This window comes from Carlito syrichta, unplaced genomic scaffold, assembly GCF_000164805.1.
Source record: "Carlito syrichta isolate Samal-C Ts95f unplaced genomic scaffold, Tarsius_syrichta-2.0.1 Scaffold309740, whole genome shotgun sequence".
NCBI classification, from domain to species: domain Eukaryota; kingdom Metazoa; phylum Chordata; class Mammalia; order Primates; family Tarsiidae; genus Carlito; species Carlito syrichta.
This window is the reverse complement of record NW_007253836.1, coordinates 186,888-202,844: the sequence shown is the minus strand read 5'-3', so window position 1 is coordinate 202,844 and position 15,957 is coordinate 186,888. Positions and strand designations below refer to the sequence as shown.

Below are 15,957 nucleotides of genomic sequence, written 5' to 3'. Positions count from 1 at the left end.
CCAACTCTGCTCATCTCTCTCCATTTCTTTATATGCATACATACGCGTTTTATTCCTCCTCCGCCGCCCATCTTTTCATACTTACCACGTCAGGGCTGTTTTGATTCTATCTTCCTTCCCATCAACCTGTAATTCATCTATTTAGCAAATATTACTAACACCTACTGAATGCTACAACAGGCTGGCTACAAAGGAAATTTAATATAAAGTTGATATTCTCCAGAAGCTTCCAGTTCACTTGGAAAGATAATGCATAACACCAGACCGGCCCCAAGTAAGCAGTAGAAACAATAGGTGTTATGTTAGCTGGATTGCTTGAGGAAGGCTTTATGGGAAGATATTTCATGAAATGGATCTGGAGCATAGGTAGAATTTAAGTAGACGAAAAACAAGGACAAAGATATCTGGCCAATACTACCAGTGGTCTATCAACACATATCACCCCAAATTTCATATTTCCCTTTCCGTATCATTGAAACCTGCAAGGTACTCAGGTGAAAAAAAAACAAAAAAACAAAAAACAACTACATATACCAGAATCCCTTATGGTTAGATGTGGCCTGTGACTAAGGTCTGACTAATATTTAAACAGGCATCACTGAAGGCTAGGAAAGGTCTTTAAAGGAGACATGAAACTGGAATGAGATGCTTTTGCCTTTGCTTTCTAATATCTGCTGAAATGTAGTCATCCAGGAATATGAGGCAACTGGAAGAACAGAGCCATGTGCCAAGGATAATGGAATACAAAGATGGAAGCACTTGGATCACAGATGCCACTGTGGGGTGGCCATGGCAACCCTGGACAGCTTCCATGTGAACGTCACTTAAATGAGTGAAATAAACTTCTATATTCTTTGAGCCACTGTTAATTCTGATCTTAATATCAGCCAATTCTGATTCAGCATCTTGGCTGGGGAGAAAGACGTAAGCTAAATCTTATGCTTCTTGTTGGGATGACTTTGCTAGAGTGGATTGAAGGCAGTAGAATGAAAATGGCGGGGAGGGAGGTGGTGAGAACCTTGCTGTCGTGTGTCCAATGGATTTCAGTGTGGAGATGCTCAAGACTGACAGGTCAACTAGGTTGGCTCAAGAGAATCGTCAGTTTGGAGGTATTATGGAACAGACTGTTCACCTGCTACCAATTTACCCATCTCGGCAGAGTCTCATTTCACCCTTACCTTCCTCTTTCTGTATCTTCTTTTCTTTTCTGCTACCTGCTATAGAAGTTGCAAGTAGAGCCCATAGAATCCACAACAACTTTGGAAGAACTCAACCTGCGAGGCAAGCTTGAATATAGCTTTACCCAGAAGGGAAATGTTTACTCACTAACCTCAAAGATGAATGCCTGATTCTTCCTGGGTACCTTGCCGTTTCTGCTGGTTCCCTTAACTATGACCACAACTTTGTAAGTAGTTCTTTTTCAGTCTGTCTTTGAGAGTGCTTATGAATGTGCTGTATAGTTGCTACCGAGACCCTCTCTGAGATTTCATTGCTCATTGATAAAATACAGTCGTTTCTCCTTAGAAGTTTTTGCTAGTGTCATTGTTGCTCTTCAGACAGCAAAAGTTATGGCCACAGAGCATGATAAGAGCTTAGGTAAGATGGAAATGGTATTAACACGAAGCCTATACGAAGACTTCAACAAGGGTTCCCTTGAAGCTAGTGACAATGAGTCATTTTTTGCCCATAAGAAATGGTTACACAGATTGAGATACAGGTTTGAACAGGAAAGTGTGAAAATTACTGAAGTGGCTACATCTGCCAATGAGAAGCTTCTGCCACATTTCTGGGAGAGATTAAGAAGTTGACAAGGGAGAAAAGATACCATGCAAAGCCAGTCTTCAGTTGTGATAAAAACCAGGCTTTTCTGGAAGAAGATGCTCAATAGAACCTACATTCACAAAAATGTGAAGGAGACACCAGGGCGTAAAACATCACAGGAGAGATAAGCTCTGGTACCATGTGGCAACACTAACGTGCATATGACAAAGCCGGGTGTAGTATATAAAAAGAAGAACCCATGCACTCTTAGGCTGAGAAGGTTGGCTCGCATCTGCAATCCCAGCACTTTGGGAGATGGAGGCTAGAGGATGGCCTGAGCCCAGGGGTTCGAGACCAGCCTGGACAACATGGTGAGACCTCTTCTCTACGATAAATTAAAAAAAATTAGTTGGGTATAGTGGCACACGCCTGTAGTCCCAACGACTTGGGAGGTTGAGGAAAAAGGATTGCCTGTGCCCGGCATGTTGAGGCTGCAGTGAGCCATGATTGTGTGGCTGCGCCCTAGCCTGGGTGACAGAGTGAGACAAAGAAAGAAAGAGGGAGAGAGAGAGAGAGAGAGAGGCAGGGAGGCAGGGAGGGAGGGAGGACGGACCCACACACTCTCAAAAAAAATTATCTGCTTGTGTTCTGGCCATTTGTATCATCCCACATCCTCACAGGAAGAAAAGGGGTGAGTACAGTACACTACGATGTTTTGAGAGAGACCACATTCATATAACATTTATTACAATATATTTTATAATTGTTCTTTCTATTATTAATTGTTGTCAATCTCTTGTTGTGCCTAACTTATATGTTAAACTTTATCATAAGTACGTATGTCTAGGAAAAACAGTATAGATAAGGTTCAGTACTATCCACAGTTTCAGACAATCACTGGAGATGTTTGACATAAGCCCTACAGGTAAGGAGGGACTATGGTAGCAGTAATAATATTTACATAAAATAAAATAATGTACATAGGTCCTCTAACACAAATTTCCAGTTAATAAATTGCAACTGTCTGCATTACATTGTATTCATTCTCCAACATGAAAAATAAGAAAACATAGACTCACACACCTTCTTCACTTCGACAATGTTCTTTCCAGGTTTTCAGGCAGGCAGTGAGCCCTGCTACTTCAACTCGAAGTTTCACTGAATTACTTTTACAAGATTTCAAAAACTCTTCCAGGCTTTTTATTCCAGAATTTAAATTTTCTTTCATTTCTTCTTCAATAGAAAACGACAGAGCACTCCACTTTTGCTCTTCTTTTTGCTCTTCCTTGGCAAGTAACCTCTTCTTGTTCTCTCTGGTAATTATTTCAGCCTTGGTCTCCTGCCCGAAAGGAAAGAAACATACCTTTAAATAAGCTGGAACGACTCCAGGATGACATTTCATGAGTGAGACAACGTATTCAAGCACGCATGATGACTTTGACTGTCATCCCGTTCTTGAGTAGACATGGAAAATGTCTGTTTTAAAAGTAAGCCTCTGTTCATTTATAACTTTATGACAATTTAATTTAGTGAGTAGAAAGACTCTCCATAGACAATCTTCTACATTTCTGAGTGGTGTGGATTATAAACAAAAGATTGAATGTGATAAAGCAGAGACATCAAGCCACTGCTCCTTCATGTCTTTGGGCAGTCCTATCTGCTGCTCGCTCTGTCTTCGTTCATTCCTCCCAAGTCACCTCTAGTCCCTACTTGTTCTTCAAGACGTTTCTTCCATTAAGCCTTCCCTGACTCTCTTACGTCCAAGTCATCTTTTCCTCCTCTGCTCAGGCGTCTGTCTATAAAAGCACTCTTCTGCATGAACTGTATTTTACTTGCCTCCTCTCTGGATTGAGTTCCTTAAGACAGGAAGGTGCCATTGTGGTCTGGGTATCCCAAGCACAAAATATTTAGTCCATGATGTTTGATGAGTGGATAAGAAAAGAGAAAGAAAATGAAGGAAAAGAGTGGATAGAAGGAGCAACACAAGTACAACTGACGTATTCTACCTATGTAAGCATTTTCAACGGACTTAAACACGAAAGGGATTCACTTACGCTGTGCTTTACCAACTCTATTTATTAATCTACAAAAACAATTAGAGACTTGTTATATTAGCAAAAGAATTCCAACACATTTTCCACTATTCTGGTTAGTCACAAAATTAATGTGTACATTCTTTCCTATAATAAAGTCAACTTCACCTATCAGTGGTCTCCAGATATTTAATGCTAACCAACAATATTTGAATTTTCCTTATGTTTAACCTTCTGAGTGTGCTGTGTTGAGAGTCAACTCAGCATGGTTCTCTCTCAATAGGACAAGGGTGGCTTCTGGCCCTTTGTCATATATGAAGCTCACTTCATTTTCAATATGCAGACTTATTAAACTGTAACTGTGGCTAAGAGAGCTTATTTATGCAGTACTTAAGGTGTTTAATTCCCTAGAGATGATTTATTTAGTTAATAAGGAAAGGAAAAAAAGGGAAAGGAAAAAATAGCATGAGGCTTTTTTTTTTTTTTTTGTCTTCATACCTTGTACTATGTGATGAGAATTTTTGTAAATTTATAACATCTCTCAAAAAAAAAAAAAAAAAGAAAGAAAGAAAAAGGAAGGGGAGTGGGGAGAAGAAGAAACCTTTTGGCACCCACAAATGAAAAAGCAAATGTTTAATTGAATGGTCTCACTGACAGTAAAATTGGCTATAAAAAGGAAAAGAAGGTTGTCTTCATGAGGAGAGAAACAATGACCATGTAATTGGGTTTGGGGGAGGGGAGGTTTCTTTTTATGATAATTAAAGCAAAAGATAGAGCAGCCCATTTCTGCTTGGGCCTTTGAAACAGTTCCACGTAGAGTCTTCACTGAAGGACTGAGAACATTTTAGAGTAATTCATAATTTTTAAAAATGTTATCTTGAGTAAAAAATAAAAGAGTTTTTTAGGGAAGTCCTTGAACTGACAGGCTGATGCCTGTTCCTCAGGGTTCTAAAACTACCACTGCCTGCTTGTGAATTTGTTGGAGGCCTGGCAAAGAGATGACACACTTTCCTGACCTTGCCAAAATTTCCCCAAAAATAAGTATTGCGAAATGAGATTGAAAAATTTTTTTTGTTATTTTATTTTTTGGCCTTTATCTATTTCATTTCTGATAACTTTACCAGGCTGACTTCAATTTGATAAGATAGAAAAGGGACACATACCTTTGCTCATGATGGGTTTTTGTTAAGTTGGTACCCTCTCTAGTATATTAAAGTCTTTGATCTTAAAATAAACTTTCAGTGTAAATAAATGCCTTTTTCTAATCTCCACTTTGAGACCCACGGAAATAGACGAAAGTTTAATGAGTATTCTATTTGTTTAAAGAAGTCAGCAAAGTATTGTCTTCCTTCAAAGTCATAAAATCAGTAATTCAGTTTTAACATTAAATTTTCTGTAGTTGGCCGGGCTCACTGGCTCAGCCTGTCATCCCAGCACTTTGGGAGGCCAAGGCAAGTGGATTGCCTGAGCCCGCGGGTTTGAGACCAGCCCGGGCAACTTGGCGAGACCTCGTCTCTACAATAAATCCCAAATCAGCCAGGTGTGGGGGCGCACGCCAGTAGTTCCAGCTACTTGGAAGGCTGAGGCAGAAGGATCGCTGGAGCCCAGCAGATCGACGCTGGGGTCGTGGTGAGCATGCCACTGGGAGATGGAATGAGACTACAACTCAAAAAAAAAAAATTCTCTACTTGTACATTACTATGAGCAGGAATTAGTAGCTGAGAATTTTCACATCATACACTATTAGTATTATGATTCCAGAAACAGGTTGGAACTTGCCTTATTTGCACTCTGAGCTCTATCCCCAATTATGGCCCTTGGAAAAAAGGTGTACAAGTAATATCCCAAGAAGGAAAAAAAAGGTAAGGATGCAGGGATCCAGTCCACATAAAGAAGAGGAAATGGGTAGTTCCAACCTTCGACCCCCAAAAGATGGTGGTTTAATTATTTAAATATGTTGGAAAAATGTAGACAATCTTTATAATTCAGGCAAAAAAACAGATAGGTATTTCATATCTATTTTTACAAATATTTTATTGTTATTGACTAATAAACAGCTGTATTTTTTAACATGACTTCAATGTTCCTAAATCCAAGCCTTTAGTAAGTTAATGCCTTACATTCTTCTTCAAATAAATACATATGTCATCAAGTATAGAGGACTATATATAACTTTTTCTATGCAGGTTAGACTTTTTTAGCAAGTAAGTAAAATCATAAGTAATCACATATGAAAAAGAAGAAGCATTCTATAAAAAGAAACTGTCAAATACACAAATATCAATTTAGAAAAATAAAAATTTTTAAATATATTGGAATTTGTAGAACTCACATGTGTCTTTTTGCTCTTGGGCTCACTAAAACTCTTCTTTGACTTGGCAGTTTGAGTCACGATGAGTTTTGAAGATATTGATTCTAATGAATTCCCATAAAATCGCTGAAAAACATGATACTTTTGCAGGGATTTAAGAACACGAGGGTCTTTAGAGCTTTCTGAAAAAAGAAAAGACTTCAAATGTAACATTATCGTATTTTTCTATAACGTTTTCACTAATTCCCACTCATATACCCATAAATTAAGCTATCGGAGCAATAACTTAATCTGATTACCTTTGCTAAAGAGAGAATTTTAAATCAGGCTATCTCTTGTCTGAAAATTCCTTACCTTATTTAAGGGATGGAGATGACAAAACACACTCTCATGGTCTACTTCCAAAAGCAAATTTCAGAGTGCTGAAAAAATGACAAGACTACTGCCTACATCAAGCGCCCAATGACCGTGGTTAGTCAAGACAGCCTTCTAAGAGATTCTGACTTCCTGTATCACTGGACAGAAAAAATTCTTATTCTGAACCATAGCCAAAGAGCAAGAACTTGGCAGCTAAACAGCAGTGAAGTCACAACATCCAAGGTATGACTTACTCTCAGACCCCAAACAAACTACAGTACTCACTCAAATGGGATAACTAAGCTGGTTAGGTTTTTCTTTGTCTGTGTCTACATACATTAAACCAAACCACCTTGCAGGATGTTCATGGTTAATATATAGTATCCCTCATATCTTGAGAGTTGTGTATATACACAAGCGAGAAAGTTTTTCATACAAGCGTACTTACTATGCACATCCTAGGCTATTCTCAAAGTAAGTTTTGTCATCTCTAAGGAGGTGGGGTTAAGAACAGAGGTAGACAAAGGTGAAAAGAAGATGAGGAATAGACTAGTGAGACAAGATTTCTAAATCAGTCTCTGTTGATCTACTGTTAGTTGTTTCGTGGGCTCCTTTTTCAGTTTCATCTGCCCTGCACATGAAGGCAGATGCAATGCTGGCCCTTGTTACGTGCAGTCAACTGGGTGATATGAAAACAGTTAAAATTGCTTAGAAGGCTATGGCCTCAATATATTAGACTTCAAAGAATACGCAGATCTCTTAAACTACAAAACACCTTTCCTTAAAACAGCTTCTAGCATCGATGGAAACAAATGCCATATTCATGCACTGCTTCCTAAAACCTCTACATAGATACAAACATACGTACATATGGCTGTCAGCAAACAAGATGGGAACCTTTCTTGACCATCTTCCCTAAAGCTCATCTAACATCTCGTAGGCAAATCTTTTCGAAAAATTAATTTTGGGGTCACAATATGATAACTTTTCACTATAAAATAAAGGGGAAAGAGCAAAACTGATTTAAATTTATTTCACCAAAGTCACATAGCTCACCAGTAAACTGACACTTGGACCTGTCGTAATCATCACTGAGGGGTTTGTGAGAATGCCAGTGCACAAGTTCATCAAATTCCTTTTGTTTCACCAGTGAAGTGACAGTAGGATCATCGCTGTGAAACAAGCGAACAAAAATGCATATTTTAAATTGCCTGCATCCAAATATAATGCAGCACAGATTTTATTTTATAATAATATTTTTCAAAATCAGAGCTTCCCTGCCTTTTTTCTGCAATATGATGAGGGGGATAGAATCCAAAGAGAAGTTTAGTAAAGGTTTAAGAAACCAAAGTCCACCCCGTGTCTCCAACAGTCTCATCAACATCAACAGACAAACACTCATTCATTCATTCATTCATTAAGAACATCTGGCTGGAGTGATTTACTCTAAAATTAAAACCATATAGATTTTTACCTAGTAATGGCCAAAGGGCATTGGACAATTTGATAGCACATTCATTTTGTGCTACAAACACAAACTGGCATGTAATGTACTCTATTCTGCACTTCAAAAAGATCTTTATTGAGTAACTCATTCATTTTATACAAGTATTTTGAAGGCAAATTTTTGGCCCTATACCTCTTTAGAAAAGGCAAATCTTTCAAAATATCTCCAGCAAACTTATCGACCACATTAGATGACATTGGAATAAAGCCCAAATTAGGCATCTTTTCCTTGGAGCTGTCTGTAAACAAAAAAATGGAGACAATGTCAAACGTAAAGCTTTCATACAAAAATACAGCACATTATTTTCTAAAGCCTTACATTAGAATATTTTACATTAATCTTATTTACATCGATCAATTCTAGCCCTCCCCGAAAAACTATTTCCAACATTAAAGCATGTTGGCACGCAGAGTACAAAGAATTAGATAGTATTTAAGCATTAGGTGGGTGAGTAGGTGGGTGGATGGATAATAGATGACGAATGGATGGGTAAATAGATGATAAATAGATGATACAGATGTACATACATAGCTCATATGATAATGAGCTAACGGATGACTTTGTTTAATGTCTGGTTCATAATTCTAAGTAAACTCATCTAACTCTGCCCGTCGTGCTCCTGGTGCTGACCATTCCTGGTTTTGTCCTGATTTCTTCCTACGGCAAGTACTTGAAAGACGCGGAGCCTTCCTATCAGTTCCCCCTTCGGTTTTCAGGCCCTGGGATTCCCCTGCTATTGTGTTGAGCTTAGCCATCATTATCTAAAAGGAGGTTTGGTGTCTCTTATCCAGCATTTCAAGGGTTTTGCACCAAGAGATCTTTCTGTTGACCTCTATTGCAATATTGTTAGAAACGGAAATCACATATACCTTGCTGTTTTTTTAGATCGGAACATTTGATTTCCATTACAATACTGATTGCAAGCAAAACATAAATCTTCACAAACTATAGTCACAGCATATCATTCCAAAGATATAACAATAAAGGTGATTTCTTTTTATTCAAATTCAAAGTGCCCCAAATTATGTCTACTTGCAGCATTGAATGGGTGATGTCTTCAAAAATACTTCCAGAGGAACAACTATTTTATTTCAAATTAATTTAAAAATACATTACCTTTGATTGGTGATGATTTATTTTTGAGAAAATGAAGTTTTGTGGTTCTCACGGGAAATGGCTGTCCAACCTCAAACTTTCTGACTAACGTGGATACAGCACTCCAGAGGTGTTCATAATCTTTCACAATGACATTTCCCAAATTCAACTGTAGGCCTACCAGGCAGTTAAAAACACTCAACATTAAAAGTCACTCACACACACAAAGAAGCACACATCTTGACTAAATTCACGGAGCTCTGAAATAACTGTCAGAGAGAAATCTTCCCTGAGTTTCATACTAGACCTAAATTAAAATGGCAACTAGGACTGACTCTGAGATGGCAGATGGTAAAATTTGTCCTGTTTTTCTTTTTGATGACTGAGCATCAGAATTATAATCATCTTAATGAAAAAAACAAATTGTAAACATTTAATTATTCTTTAATAAAAATGTTAGACCTCACATAACTTTACAATAAATAAAAGAAAATAAAAACTTTGATTTTTGAGGGATGAGAAAATCTGTAGAGAATCATTAAATTTGTATGTAGCCAATTAATTCCAATGGTTACAATATGAAGGAACCAAACCCTGGTGGTCAAAGAAGTTTCCATAATTTCCAATCAATTACATAGTTCTCTCTAAATGTGCTCATTTTTATTGGACTGTTAAGAAATACCAGAAAACACAGTCTAAGAAAAAAAAAAAAACAAAGAAAGAAAAACAAATCACATATAGTAAATATATACATCAGTCTTACCTTTTAGAATAACTTAAATTTCCTAAATATCTTCATAGCAGTGAAATGATTACATTAATCAGAGTAAATTTTATGAAGAAATACTATACCTGCATTTAAGTGAAAATTCAACTGCTAAACCTAACTGGAAATGCCAAACACCCAAACATATTCTTTCTTCCAAAAATACTTTTAGAGTAATATTAAGTGAAAGTATATTTTAAAATACAATATTCACTCTGATTGTAGCTAAATAAAAATCATATCCATATAAAAACAAAGATAAGAAGAAAGGAAAATAACTTATATGTTGGAAGTACAGAAAAATTATTTTGAAGTTTTAAATCCTTTATAATGTTAATCTGTGAATAAAATTGTAATGATTATAATATACTGAGAGGGTACCTTGTACATTTTCATGTTCTTTCTTTTCTTTTGTTTGTGCATTTTCATTTTCATAGTAAAAAGCAATATTCTTCAATAATGGCTCATCACTTAAGTCAGGAAGGTGAATTAAATTCAAATTCCAAAATTCAAACATATGTATATTACTTAGGATGAAATATTCACACCACTTTTTCTGAAAATTGAAAATAAAACCAAGGTATTGGCAATTTTCGTATAAGCAACCCACCACAGAATCTCCTCATATCCTTTACAACCAAGCTGCAAGGCAGTGAGTAGGGTTGCTCCAAATCTGATTAATGTAAGCCCATTCAGGCTGGGTAATGATGAACATTTTATACTTTTAAAAAAATTAAAGGAAAGATAAAAGTAAAACTGACCAACAAATGAATTCAGTATATTTCTTTATCTGTATTTGACTCTTAAAACAATTTTTTTCTCACATTGTGATTCGCAGATAGAGTCTAAAGGACACAGAAACTTTTCTGCTTTCAAGTAAGCTTTTGTTCTTTATTTAAGTTTTAATGTTTTCCAATTTTCCTTTCGGTTCAAAAAGTGTATTTTTTACAAAAACGTTTGATTGTCCAGGACTCTAGAAGATGTGGAATCCTTCAGACTCTAAGATTCCCATCCACCTGCTCTGGTGTGCACCTAGCAGGTTTCTGAGAGCGAGACTGTGTTCCCGCCTAACACAGGTAGCGTTTGCGCTAACCACACTTCTTCCAGAGTGGTTCCAGGTAGAGCAAGAGTCTGATTCAGCATCCAGGTGGTAATGCTGTCTGAGAAGTTGAGAGAGCGAGACAGTCTTCTCTGCACCACACTCCCTTAATTGCAAAACACAGGTGTTTTCCAAACGTGAACAATATTCATCTGTATAGATGTGGAACTTATTCTAGCGTTGTCCAATAGAAATGAAAAATAGCCAAGCCATATGTTATTTTAAATCTTCTAGAAGTCACATTTTTAAAAAGCTAAAACTAATTTTAATAACTTGGTATTCAATGTATATCCAAAATGTTATCATTTCAACAAGCAGTGAATATACAAATATTAACAAGATAGTGTGCACGTTTTTCATACTAAGTTTGTGAAATCTGGTATTTATTTTAGTGTGGGACGGGGGTGGGTGATGGGAAATTACTTAATGGGCACAATGTATATTATTCGGATGATGGATATCTTATTCAGATGATGGATATCCTAAAAGCCCTGACATGATCACCACGTAATCTATGCATGTAACAAAATTGCACTTCACCCCATACGTTTATATGAACAAAAATTTTTAATTAAAAAATAAAAATAAATTTACAGCACAGTTCAATAAAGACTGCCCACATTTCAAGTGCACAATATCTATTTGTGGCTACTGTCTACTGCCTTGGACATCCCAGTGCTAACCAGACAGGTTAGGGAGGCTGCCCAAGGTTCATGAAGAAGCGACAAGCACCAAAAAAGCAGGAACCTCTGACCTACAGTGTGGTTTTACCTCCAAATTAGACATTGCAGAGAGCTCTACAGAGCCACAGAACAGCGGTGCTCAAACCTCACCATAAGCCCGACCTGAAGAGGTTTAAAACAGATTGCTGGGGTTCAACCAAGACTTGCTGACTCAGTAGGTCTGGCATGGACCTAAAAATGTGCATTCCTAAGAAGTTTTCAGACGTGCTAAAGCTGTTGTTCAGGCAATCTCACTTTGAGAACTGCTGTCATGCAGGCTTTTTTCGCTGATCTCTTTCCCATAATATCACTGAGTAAACAAGAATCTGTGAAAGCAGAGAAGTCCCTCACTTGGGGCAAGGGGTGCCTCTGGTGTGATTCCAGACGTCAGATTCAGAGTAAACCTCATGGAACTGTACCTTCTCTAATTCGTTTAGATGCTTCCTTCACAGGCCTCCAAGAATGTCCCTTCTTGTGAAAATGGTAGGGGCTACCTGAGATTCCACGTCAAGTCACAGGGTGCTCCCAGAAATGAGGCTTGGAGTATGGGAAATACAAGACGTGTATTTGGAAGGGAGATGGAGCAGAAGGCTGGTCTCACCTTGATCAGCTATTAGCTATGCTCATAAGCCTCTTCGTCTCTTTGAGCCCAAGTTTTTCATTTGTAAAATGGCATAAAGGACTGTTGTTATGTCCCCATGAGGTAATAAGGGTGAGGCATACACACAGAATGAGTATGGAACAAATAGTAGCTGTTCTTATCATTTTCAGCAACTGATGCCATCCTGATTAAAGCCCGATGCTGTCTGTCAGCTTAAAGCACAAGATATGTTGTGCAGAACATTCCAAAATGTATAAAGACTTTTGCAATGTTCTTTTCGCCCAATGCTTCATTGTGCAAAAAAAAAAAAAAAGTGAAGCAAATGTTTTATCTTTAGCTTAAAGCCCAAGGGTTTGCTTCAAAAAAAAAAAAAGAAAAAAAAAAAAAGAAAAAGAAAGAAAGAAAAAGAAAATTCTTTATAAATAAAAATTTATATCTGACATGTAATATCAATAGGTTTAGTGTGTTGATCTGAAATGACTGACATTAGAATGTCTAAAGTAAATTAAATAGGAACTAGAAATGGCATGGAGAGCCCCCTCTGAGTGTGTGGGCTGTATTTCAGTAGATTACCAACTTCAGGGAGCCAGCTTGAAGCCAGTCAGTTGCCATTGACCATTCATTCTCCATTCAAGGGATCTGGGCATGTTGCCTTGTAGAATACTGGAGAGTGATGTGTACCTGGAGACAGCCGGACTAAAAGCCCCTTTCTTGTTGAAATGAGGATGACACTTGCATACATGGCCCCATCAAAGTCTGGCATGAGGGATGTGAAGGAGATTCACAAAGGGAATCGATTTGAGTGTGACAAAGAAGTAACTGAATTTGAGGGGACTCTCCACGCCATTTCCTTTGCATCCTCTCACCTGGCTTCCGAGAACTCTTTGAAGTCGAACAGGTCCTCCTTTCCCTCTCAACTAAGTAGCATGACTCACTCAGAGCCCCCAGGAGCAAATGGAAGCACAGGAGGCCGCCTTCCATGACTTCATGCCTGGACAGACACCGCACTGCCTTTCCTGCACCAGGTCTCCGGCACGTGGAGCCACGGGTGTCCAATGTGATGTCAGTTGTCTCTTAAGCTGCGCACTGAGGACCGCAGTACGGGTTCTCTTTAGGCACAGACTCATGCCCTTCCCACTCAACCCGTGGGACCCTTCCCTTCTCTCTCCAGCTCTCTCTCCTCCTCAGCTCGTGGACACTGTGCACTCAGGGCAAGGCGGCAGTGTCGTGGGGCAGAGGTCGGTGGACACATTTTTCCGCTCGTATTTATCAGACATGGAGCAATACTTATGATGGTACAGGCCAGAAGTTTGGCTTTTGTTGTCCTAATCCCTGAAGCAAGGGTGAAAGCCAGTTTGCTGAAGGAGGGGATTATAAGAGGAAAGTTGTGCACCCAAGATTTTATCACAGGACTTTTCAACCGGTAAATTTCAGGGCATTTATGAACCTTATAGGCAAAGTCACACTTTCACTTTTATTTCTGCTAACTGGTAACAAAGGTTTATACTTTCCTCGATTATGAACCCAGACATCGTAACCCTAAGCAGGAGCTAGAACTTGATGCCAATAGAAATTACACTTTTTACATCACATTATGTGTTGCAAATATCTTGAGATGCTATTTATACCAATCACTGCATTGAAAGTATGGTCGCTATTTGATTATCTAAGGGAGTAACAAAAAAGCAAAGTCATGATATATAAACATATGTCTTAATTTTGGGGTAGTGGTATTTCAATATAATTAGCTTCCCTTATAATACTTTGCATCTTACTTTATGCACTTACAGTATTCTGATAAATCGTTCATAGAATTCACCAGATTTCCAAAGAGGCCTCAGCCAAAAAAGTAAGAAGAGGTTAAGAACCCCTAAATAACTCTTCTCATGACATTTTTGGCATACTTGCTTGCTGAGGATAAGAAAGTGAGCCAGAAATAGGGCCTTCTGTGGCAAATCCTGACAACACCACTTCCTCTGCAATCGTAACAAGTAGCAGCTGCTAATTCCACTCACACATCGCTTTCCCTCGGCCCTAAGAATTAGAGGTAGCAGCCTCCCCCTCCCCCAACTCATCACTTCTGTACTTTTCTTCGGCCTCACCCAGTGCAGGGCAGCCTTCATCTTCATGAAGCCCTCCTCAGTGCTCACCTTGCCACCACTCACAAGCCCTCTTCACCACTCACAAGCCCTCCTCACCGCTCACAAGCTCTCCCCACCATTCCCAAGTCTTCCACACCACTGATGAATCCTCTCCACCCCTCACAAGTCCCCCTCACCACCTGGAATATCGTCTAATCACTCATAAGTCCTCTTCACCGCTCACGAGTGCCCCTCGCAAGTCCTCACCACTCCCGTGTTCTCCTCACCATGCTCACGGACCATTCCACCTGCACACCATCCACTTAACGATGACAGTTTTCACACCGGGCTCACACTCTTCCTCTCTTCCTTAGTCCTACCAGCATCAGAAGTAACCTCAACCTCCAAAGAGACAATTGTTTCAGCATTTCTTGAATTTCTTCTGTCCTGGCCCCCTTACTACTCGATCCCAGTTTTGTGTTCTCACAGACACACCCCAGACCTTAGTTAGTCTCTTATCATGATCCACAGTGAGCTTCATGCTATTAAACCCAATGCATTCTTTTCAGTCCTTGACTTCCTACAATTCTCTGTAGCCTTTGATGCTATTAGCCACACTCACTTTTTGAACGGTCCGGTTCTTTGGACGTTCGGAACAATTCATCTCCTGGATTTCCATTCCACTGATCCATAATCAGCTCCTTCTCAGTGTCTTTCGCCCGTGTCTCAACCCAAGCTTAATACTGGATATCTCGGGTCTCTTATCACATCTCTCTTCCAAAATAATTTCATCTATTACATAGCATCAATTAACATCCAAAGGCTAACAATTCCTAAACTCTTATCTCCAGCCCATTCTACTCACCTAAGTCCAAATCAGTATTTCAAATTATTCACCAGGTATCTCCTTATGGATATTTCATTCACACTTTAAGCTTAATATTTCCAAAACTGAGCTCATAATCTCTCCTAAATCTGCACTTCATACAATGGCAACATCCCCACACGTGCTAGAGCCAAAGATCTAGGAATTATTTGACTCCTCCCTTTCTCTCATTCACCACACTCAATCACTAAACTTGTCAATTCGACATCTTATACAACTCTTGAAATTGTCCATTACTATCTGTCTACTTACTCCTAACAGCATCAAGACTTGCACGATCAAGGCCATAGTCACCGAATTTCCCCCAATCTACTGTTTTGCCTCTGCAATGCACTGTCTACATCGCAAGCCAAAGAGATTTTTAAAAATGAGAGTGCCACTCGTCTGCCTGAAACCATTCCATCGGTTCTGTTTGCGCTTATGTAAGGTCATAGCTCTAGTCTTTTAACAGGAACTATAGAGTCCTATGTGTTCTGTCTCTGTCCACCTCTTCAGCTTCACCACACCCCATATTTCCTCTATTCCTGCTCTAGGAGAAGCATCTCAGTTCCTTGGTTATGCGCTCGTCAAGACAATCACACATGCTGTTTCATGTCCTAGAATCCAGCTTCATCTTCTCTCCCCATCCTGCTAACTCCTACTTATCCTGTAATCCTGCGCCTTTGGGAGGCTGAGGCGAGTGGATTGCCTGAGCTCGCAGGTTCGAGACCCACCTGGGCAGGCGAGACCTCATCTCTA

At 38.9% G+C, this 15,957-nt stretch overlaps 1 protein-coding gene across 1 annotated transcript in view; it reads right to left on the bottom strand.

Annotated features, from left to right (window-relative positions):
• LOC103270194 (probable ATP-dependent RNA helicase DDX60) overlaps nt 1-15,957 on the bottom strand; it is a gene marked incomplete at its 3' end in the record, with an annotated part of 53,260 nt that overhangs the window by 10,883 nt on the left and 26,420 nt on the right. Inside the window, exons 10-15 of the mRNA XM_008067741.2 lie at nt 10,212-10,386; nt 9,086-9,241; nt 8,102-8,207; nt 7,519-7,634; nt 6,127-6,287; nt 2,845-3,100 (exon numbers count right to left, since the gene is read on the bottom strand). Coding sequence (XP_008065932.2) covers nt 2,845-3,100; nt 6,127-6,287; nt 7,519-7,634; nt 8,102-8,207; nt 9,086-9,241; nt 10,212-10,386 — 970 coding nt within the window. The remainder of the gene's footprint in view (nt 1-2,844; nt 3,101-6,126; nt 6,288-7,518; nt 7,635-8,101; nt 8,208-9,085; nt 9,242-10,211; nt 10,387-15,957) is intronic.